Consider the following 9,358-nt stretch of genomic DNA (forward strand, 5'->3'; position numbering starts at 1 on the left):
GCGCTCGGATTGGTCAGCTCCGGGAGCAGGGGCGGGATTTATCGCCCAGAAGGAACAGGGGTGACTGCGGAGCCGGTGCGAAGCGGCGGAACCAGACCTGGGCGCGGCGAGATGGAGGTGATGGGGATCTCGGCGCCCACAGTGACGGTTTTCATCAGCAGCTCCCTCAACACCTTCCGCTCCGAGAAGCGGTACAACCGCAGCCTCACCATCGCAGAGTTCAAGGTGTGGCCGTGGGAGCGGGGCCCGGGGGGGGGGGCTTCTGAAAGCCAGGGGGCGGGGCTCGAGGTGAGGGTGCAGGGAGGCCACGGAGAAACAACGGGTGGCTGTGGAGTAGGGGCGGGGTTGGGGAAAACAGGTGCTCCGGAGAGCAGAGGAGGCAGAGTCCAGAAGGGAATAGTAGGGATGCAGATGGTTGTGGATGCCAGGCAAATGGGGCCTCTGACAGCTTTTCTCCTCATCCTGCCCCCTCCCTGCAGTGTAAACTGGAACTGGTGGTTGGCAGCCCTGCTTCCTGCATGGAACTGGAGCTGTATGGAGCTGACGACAAGTTCTACAGCAAGTTGGATCAAGAGGATGCGCTGCTGGGCTCGTATCCTGTAGATGATGGTTGCCGGATCCATGTGAGAACACCCTTCCTGGGACCCCAACACCCTGATTCATTCGTTTATTTATTCAACAAAGATTTACTGTGCTTTGCCCTGTGTGGTAACCAGTGTAGGCCCTATTCCCATGGTGCCCCCAGTTCAGCCTGGTGAGAAGTAGACTTTCTATAGATGGTGACTGTTCAGACTGGTCTGGGCTGAAACAGGAAAAGCCCAGGAAATTGGGGAGACTCAGAAGAGGCACCTGACTTTACCTGGGAGTATCTGAAAAGGCTTCCTGGAGGAATGTATGTTTGAGCAGATAGGCAAAGGATATTATGTGCAGGGAAAGAGTGTGTGTGTCTTTCTGTCTAAATGAATGATCCACATGAGCAGTAAGCCTGGAGAGGGTGAGGGTGGGGGTGGGGGACCAGAATAGAATGCAAAAGACCTCTGTGTGCATCAACTCACATCATTCTGCCCTCCATACCATACACATTGTTATTTAGCCATTCCCAGGTAAGTTCTCCATCTATTCCTTTTTTTTTTTTTTCCTTTTTTTTTAGGGTCTCCCAGCTGGCCTGGAACTCACTATGTAGACCAGGCTGGCCTTGAGCTCACAGAGATCCTCCTGACTCTGTCTCCCGAGTGTTGAGATCAAAGGCGTGCGCCACCATGCCCAGCTCCATCCATTCCTTTCTGTGTGCTAGATTGTATTCTCTACACAATTGGTTCTCTTGATGTGCCCATGTGGCTGCTAACTTCTTCTAAAAGTGTCAACTTCAGGCATGAGGTATGGTGGTGCCTATCTATAATGTATATAATCCAGTACTCAGGAGGAGGCAGGAGATTTGTGAGATTGAGGTTAGCCTGGGATACATAGTGATACCATGTTTTAAAAAGAAAGATAGCAGTTGGCCACTCAAGCCTGCATCTGAGTTCAATCCCTGGAGCCCACTTAAAAGTGGAAGGATTACCATTTGAAGCCCAGTGTGGTGGCACACACCTTTAATCCCACCACTCAGGAGGCAGAGGCAGGCAGATCATTGTGTGTTCAAGGCCAGCCTGGTCTACATAGTGAGTTCAGGTCAGCTGGGACTACAGGGAAACCCTGTCTCAAGAAGACAAAAAAAAAAAAAAAAAAAAAAAAGAAAAAGTGGAAGGAGAGGGGCTGGAGAGATGGCTCAGTGGTTAAGAACATAAGTTCTTAACATAAGAACATAAGTTCTTGCAGAAGACCCGGGTTCAAATCCCAACACCCACATGGCAGCTAACAACTGTCCGTAACTCCGGTCCCAGGGGATCCGGCAGTGTCTTCTGACTTCTGCCGGCATTGCACGACATGGGTGCACTTGTCTATATGCAGGCAATACACGCGTAGACATAAAATAAAATTAAAAAAAAGTGGAAGGAGAGAACCAACTTTATAAAGTTGTGCTCTGGCCTCTACACATGAAACCTCTACCCACATCATGTATACACATACACAATTATAATGAGAGAAAGAGCACTTGCCTAGCAGATAAAAGACCTGCTTTCAACTGTTGACACACAAAAAAAGTCACCTTCCAAATGATGATTTTATTAGTCCCAGTAATGTTTTGTCCTGTTCATTGCATGCTATGGCACACACATGGCATGCCCAGAACTCAAGAATTGGTTTTCTCCTTCCACCATGTGGATGCTGAAGGTAGATTCTTTTACCCAATGAGTCATCTTACCAGCCTCTTGTTTGTTTTTTGTTTTTGTTTTTTTGGTCATTTTGAGACAGGGTCTCCCTGTAGCTGCAGCTGTCCTGGAACTCACTATGTAGACCAGGCTGGCGTGAACTCAGAGATCTGCCTGCCTCTGCCTCCCGAGTTCGAGTGCTGGGATTAAAGGCGTGCGCCACCATGCCTGGCCCCTTGTTTGATTTTTATAGATAGGACTTTGTGTAGGCCAGATTCGCCTCAAAATCCTTATGTAGCCATGGCTAAGCCTTGAACTCCCAATCTCCCTGCCTTCACCTCCCAAGGGCTGGGATTGTAGCTTAGTATAAAATCTCAACCACATCTCTTTCTCCTTTTCTAAGGTATTTTCGGTTTCTTGCTCCTAGCTCTTACCATGCATACTCTGGCTTTTTCCTCATTGGTCTGGCTTATCATCCTTCTCCCTAATTAGAGTCCTGGGAGGGCAGAAATCTCCCTCACCTTAGTTCACTGCTGTGTCACCAGCTACTGGAACAGTGCCCAACACAGACATATCCTCATTGAAACAGTGAGTTGTTGAGCCATGCATTGAACCCAGAGAATAACTCAAGGATGAAGGTAGAGTTACCCCATTTTGCAGAAGAAAACGCTGAGCTTCAGGAAGGAATTCGATTTTTTCCTTTTTAAAAAAATATTATTTTTAGGCCGGGTATAGTGGCGCATGCCTTTAATCCCAGCACTCTAGAGGCAGAGGCAGGCAGATCTCTAGAGGCCAGCCTAGTCTACATAGTGAGTTCCAGGCCAGCTGGACCTACAGGGAGACTGTCACAAAATGAAACAAACAAAAGAGCAAGTAAGTAATCAAGGCTTACTTTAGCAGGTTGAGAAAGCAACAGCAGAAAGTAAGCAGACTCTCCACAGTGGAGAGTAGATGCAGCAGTGTTTTGTGTGTATCCTGGAAATTGAACTCAGGTCCTCTGACTGAGCTACCTCCCCACCTTTTCTTTAAAAACAAAAAATTTTTTTGTACTGTAGTTAGAACCTAGGGTCCATGATTCTCATGATTGTCAGGCAATGCTCTACCACTGAATTACATGCCCAGCCCCTCAAACCAGTGCTGGTTATGCCATAAATCATTTGTGTTTTCCTAGCAAGTGTGGCTGAAATTACAGTAAAATATGTTAACAAAAATGGGAATTTTTCTCTTTAGAGCTGTTGGGAGTGAACAACTTCAGGGAGGAGCCAGATACACTCATTTGTAAAAAGCAATAGAGAAACAAACCAGAACTATATATATATATAATATATATATATTATTTTTATTTTATTATGTGTATGAGTGTATTGCTACATGCATGTAAGTGTACCCATGTCATACAATGCCCACAGAGGTCAGAAGAGGGTGTCAGATCCCCTGGAACTGGAGTTACAAACAGTTGTTAGCTGCCATGTGGGTTCTGGGAACTGAAACCAGGTCCTCTGCTAGAGCAGCCAGTGCTCTTAATCTGTGAGCCATCTCTCTAGCCCCTTGTTTTTTTCTCTTTAAAAAAAATTTTTGCTGGGCATGGTGGCACACCAGCCCTCTGTAACCAGTTCCAGGATATCTGATGCCCTCTTCTGTCCTCCGTGGGCACTGCAGGACAGGGACTCGCTTACATGTAGGCATAATATTCATACATGTAAAATAAAAATAAATTTTAAAAATGTTATTTGAGCCGGGCGTGGTGGCACATGTCTTTAATCCCAGCACTCGGGAGGCAGAGGCAGGCGGATCTCTGTGAGTTCAAGGCCAGCCTGGTCTACATAGTGAGTTCCAGGACAGCTGGGGCTACAGGGAGACCTGTCTCAAAAAGACCAAAAAAAAAAAAAAAAAAAAAAAATGTTTGGGGGAATTTGTGTGTGTGGTGCTGGGAAGCACTCTATCACAGAGCTACATCCCCATCCCTTATCTAGTGCTCAATACAGTCTGTTTAGGATGGTCTCCTCCGAGCAGAATGAGCACTGCCTGAGGGCAGGATTGACTGTTTTTGCACCATTCCCTAGAACCTTCTGGGAACCCTCTGTAAGCTGGGTGAATTCTGGGTCAGTGCAGGGACAGATGGTCTGGGTTTTGTGCCGGTGCCAGCCGGCCAAAACGGACAGTACCTGAAAGGGGGAGTGAGGATTGAAAGAAAGGAAAGGAGACAGAAAAGATGCTTGGGAGGACTAACAGTGAATACTGCAGCCCCGATTTATTTCAGTTCTGCCTTTTTATACAGAAGAACTCATTGGTTACCACAGCTGTTTTTCCCCACCTGTATCTGAGGGTCAGGGAGCGGTCAGATCAAAGGCTTCCTTAATCTTTTTATTTACCACTATTGCCTCAAGGTCAGGTATTGTGAGGCACTCCAGAAACACCTTCCTCCTGAATGGGCAGGTTAAGTACTGGTTTGCATGACACAAACTCAGTAAACGAGGCTCCGGACAGTTTTGGAGATTGGGGCTAACCTAAACACATCATAAGGCTCCGTAGAGAAAGGATGTGAGCCAGGCCTGGACTCTGCTGGCTGGGTTCAGTGACATTGGGTACACCAGTGATATTGATGCCTGCGCAAGGAGGCCATCTAGGGGTGAATACAGCCTCTGGAGGCTTAGATGGGCATGAGAAAGGGGAGGTGGCCAGTGCTATTCTGCTGGGCTCAGGGGAAGAGAGAAGACTAGGATAAAGGTAAGGGTAGGGCTGTGGCTTCTCACAAAGTCTCCACGCTCTGCCAATATGTGACTGCATTCCAGGCCTCCTTGGCTAGATGCTGGTCCCCACTTACCTCCCTTCCCTTCCCACAGGTCATTGATCACAGTGGTGTCCGGCTTGGGGAGTATGAGGATGTATCCAAGGTGGAGAAATACGAGATCTCACAAGAAGCATATGACCAGAGGCAAAGTACAGAATACACAGGATGGGCTGGAAGGGGCAGGTGGGGTCCAGAGGGCTGGGGGCAGGAAGGAGGGCCACCACAGCCAGGTCAGTGGGATGGGCAGAAGGGAATAGGACTTGGAGGATAGAAGAGGGAGAGGTAGGGCTGGTGATGGGGACAGATGGGTCACAAGAAAGGAGTTGAGGTAGATGGGGCATGGATTGGGGTTAGGTGGGAGGCAGTGCTAGGAAGTAGAGGTTAGGCAAGTAGATGGGGACTTGGAAGGTGGAAGGGGCTTTAGGGAGAGCTAGGGGTTGGGTTGAGGGACTGTTCATGGTCAAGATGGAGGCATGGGGCTGGGAAGATGGGATGTTCAGGCAGGATATGGTGGGAGGTGCACAGGCAGTGTGCAGTCAGGACAGGTATCTGCAGATGGGGCAGAATGGGCAGACAGGAGTGTTTGAGGAGCTGAATGATGGTGAATGTGAGACTGGAGAAATGTGTGGAAAGATGGGGCCAGGTGAGGACTGGAGGTTGGCCACATTAGTTTCTGGGTTGTATAGAGACACCAGGAGTCTGGGCAAGAGGGCAGAGCTCTGGGAAGACGGCGGAGAGTCTTCAACACTTAGTAGAAGAGTTCCTCCACTAATGTGGGCCCCTCATGGGAGGAACATGGTCTGAAGATCAGGTTTGACTCCATCCCTTCCTGCCCACAGACACAGTTCGCTCCTTCATGAAACGCAGCAAGCTAGGCCCATATAATGAAGAGCTGCGGGCACAGCAAGAGGCCGAAGCCGCCCAGCGCCTCAGTGAGGAGAAGGCCCAAGCCAGTGCCATCTCTGTGGGCAGCCGCTGTGAGGTGCGGGCACCTGGGCAGTCCCCTCGCCGGGGTACCGTCATGTATGTAGGTAGGTGACTGTAAGTTAGTTTGTTGTCACTGTAACTTGACAGACCTGAAAGAAGAGCTCTTGCTGCTCATGGTTTCAGAGGGTTCAGTCTGTGCTGGCTTGGCCCCATGCCCCAGATACTCCCAAGTCTTCCAGCTAAGTCCCACTACCTAAAGTTTCTAGAACTTCTTGAAATAGCACTACAACTTGCAGACCAAACCCCCACAATTTGAACTTTTTGGACACTTCCCATGCAGAACGTAACAGTTGTCCCCAGGGTTACAAGGTCATTTAGTGGACTCTGAGACCTTGTACTGTACCCTAGGGTAGGTAGTTCATGGGACACAGCCCTCTGTAGGGGGTACAGGCCCATCAGTTGGCAGCAGAGCCACACTTGGCATTAGTGGAAGTGGGAAGCTCAGGCATAATTGTTGTATGGTACAACTTCCTCATTTAAAGAGCACAGTTCCTTAACACAGTGTTTGCAGAACTGTGCCCCCCTCACCAAGTTTAGGGCATCTTATCAGCTCTGTAGCCACTCACAAATATTCCCCATTTCTTTTTTTTCTCTTTTCCCTTTCTAGAAAGGGTCTCTCTATGTAGCCCTGCTGGCCTGGAACTCACTATGTAGACCAGGCTGGCCTGGGACTCACTGTGTAGACCAGGCTGACCTCAAATACGTAGAGATCTACCTGCCTCTGCCCCTTGAGTACTGGGATTAAAGGTGTGCACCACCATGTCTGACCTCCCATTTCTATAGCCCTGCTTCCTTGGCCCTAGCTAACCACTACTTCATCTCTATAGATTAGCCTATACTGGACGCTTTTGTTTTTAGACAGGGTCTCATGTATCCTAGGCTGACCTAGGAACTCACTGTGTAGTTAAACATGACTTTGAACTCCTGATCCTCCTGCCCCTACTTCCCAAGTACAGTACCCCACCTGGCTATCTTATTAGATTTTCTTGAGACGGTATCTTACTGAATAGCCCAGGCTGGCCTCGGACTCCCAGACTGCTTGGATTATGGGCATCAGCCATCACTCTGGCTCAGATGTTTTCTGAAATAAAATTATACAGTATGTGGTCTTTGTGGCCGGCTGCATTCATAGCACAGTGTTTTCAAGGTCTATCAGTGTTGTGTGTGCATGTATCAGTGCTTATTGCTAAAGAAGATCGCGTCATATAGACAGACCACATTTATTCATTCATCAGTTTTTGGACCTTTGAGTTGTTTCTACTTCAAGGATTTAATATTATTTTAAAGTTTTTGTTTTGTTTTGAGACAAAGTCTCATGTGGCCGAGGTTGCCCTTAAACTCACGTGTAGCCAAGGATGACTTTGAACTATTAATCTGTCTGACTTCCATTTTAAAAGTGCTGGGATTACAGGCTGAACTTTCTTACAGGAATTTTGGGGTGGTTGCTGCTTAGACAGGGTCTCACAAAGTAGATCTGGCTGGCCTGGAATTTTGTGTAGACCAAGCTAGTCCCAAATTCACAGAGATCTACCTGTCTTTGCCTCTTAAGCACTGGGATTAAAGATATGGGCCACCATGCTCAGTCAATTTGGGTTTTGGGGTTTTTTTTTGTTTTTTTTTTAAGATGTTATTTTTAGCCAGGCGTGGTGGTGCACGCCTGTAGTCCCAGCACTTGGGAGGCAGAGGCAGGCGGATATCTGGGAGTTCAAGGCCAGCCTGGTTTACATAATGAGTTCCAGGACAGCTGGGGCTACAGGGAGACCCTGTCTCAAAAAGACCAAAAAAAAAAGTTATTTTTATTTTATATGTATGAGTGTTTTGCCTACATGTATGTAAGTGTATATGTGCATGCAGTACCCACAGATGTCAGAAGAGGACATCAGATCCCCAGGAACTGGATGTATGGATGGTTAGCCACCATGTGGGTTCTGGGAATTGAGCCTGTGCCCTCTACAAGAGCAGCCTGTGCTCTTAACCACCAAGCCATTTCTCCAGCCCCCACACCTGGCTCTTTGCCCATTTTTTAGTTGGGTTGCTTTTGTTGTTGGTCGTGCATTAGTTTGGCTGCCCTAAAAAAACACCACAGACAGGGACTTAAACACGGAAATTGATTTCTCACCATTCCAGAGACTCGGAGTCCTAAAGGCAAACAGTGGGCAGGCCTGGTTTATCCAAGGCCACATTTCGACAGAGAACAGTATCGCAGTGCTGACCCTGCTCTGCCTGGGGCTCCTGAATGAAGGGGGCAGGACTAGGGAGGAGGCCAGTGAAGAGGCTGCCATCTTGGTCTGGGGAAGTGGTCCTGGATGAAGCAATGGGGGCGGCAAGAGTCTAGACTCCAGGACTGCCTCTCTGCTGTGGGAGCAAGCATAAATACAAGTGAGCGCTGTCTAGAGGCTTCATTGCAGTTTCTCTCCTGGCCAGGACTCACAGATTTCAAGCCGGGCTACTGGATTGGCATCCGCTATGATGAGCCGTTAGGGAAAAACGATGGCAGGTAACAGCATTCCCACTAAGGCATTTGTGTGTGTGCAGGGGTGCTTGTGCATGTCTGAAAAGTCCATATGTGCTGCTGGGTGAGCCTTGCCACACTGGTTTGTAGAGTGGGAGCCACAAGCTACCTCTGACCACTGCTTCCCCACCATGCTCTGCAGTGTAAACGGGAAACGCTACTTTGAATGCCAGGCCAAGTATGGTGCCTTCGTCAAACCATCAGTTGTAACCGTGGGGGATTTCCTGGAGGAAGACTACGGGTTGGATGAGATGTGACACTGAAGAAAGGCCGTCTCCCTGCTTCCAGCCCCTGACATAGCCACTTGCTGTTGCCCCTCTGTCTATATACCTGTAGCCTTCCTCCTCTGACCCTGTTTTAATTTTATTCATTTACATTAAATTAATCAGAACCAGGGAAGAATGTGGAGGTCTCTTGATTTCAGCAGGGGCTGGGTGCATTAGGAAAATCAAGGTGAAATAATGGTCTGGGCAAAGCGGTGGCTACTAGAGGCCTATGAGATCATTCTTAAGATTATTTTTATTTTATGTGTATGAGTGTTTTGTTTGAATGTATGTTATATACTATATACCTGTGTCATGGAGGCTAGAAGAGGGTAACTGAATCCTCTGGAACTGGAGTCACAGATGGTCGTGAGCTGCTATGTGGGTGCTGGAAACTAAACCCAGGTTCCCTGCAAGAGTAGCAGGTGCTCTTAACTGCTGAGCCATCTCTCCAACTCCTAGTTTAGCTTTTCAGAAATTCTAGGTAGGTTGGTAGGTAGGACAAGGTGACACATACCTTTCCTTCTAGCAGTTGGGGAGGTAGTGGGGAGGC

At 48.3% G+C, this 9,358-nt stretch overlaps 1 protein-coding gene across 2 annotated transcripts; it reads left to right on the forward strand.

Annotated features, from left to right (window-relative positions):
* Nucleotides 1-36: 36 nt before the first annotated feature.
* Tbcb (tubulin folding cofactor B) lies at nucleotides 37-8,938 on the forward strand. Of its 2 annotated transcripts, XM_008828072.2 has the most exons (6): nucleotides 39-225; nucleotides 480-623; nucleotides 5,096-5,192; nucleotides 5,883-6,074; nucleotides 8,455-8,527; nucleotides 8,685-8,938. In XM_008828072.2, exons 1-6 carry the CDS (start codon nucleotides 112-114, stop codon nucleotides 8,797-8,799), a joined length of 735 nt encoding a protein of 244 aa, XP_008826294.1. In that variant the 5' UTR covers nucleotides 39-111; the 3' UTR covers nucleotides 8,800-8,938. The 2 variants fall into 2 exon arrangements, with proteins under 2 accessions (XP_029416957.1, XP_008826294.1); XM_029561097.1 differs by lacking the exon at nucleotides 8,685-8,938 and having other exon boundaries at nucleotides 37-225; nucleotides 5,883-6,025; nucleotides 8,455-8,511.
* The last annotated feature ends 420 nt before the right edge of the window (nucleotides 8,939-9,358 follow it).

This window comes from Nannospalax galili, unplaced genomic scaffold (assembly GCF_000622305.1).
Source record: "Nannospalax galili isolate Female #2095 unplaced genomic scaffold, S.galili_v1.0 scaffold833, whole genome shotgun sequence".
Classification (NCBI taxonomy): Eukaryota; Metazoa; Chordata; class Mammalia; order Rodentia; family Spalacidae; genus Nannospalax; species Nannospalax galili.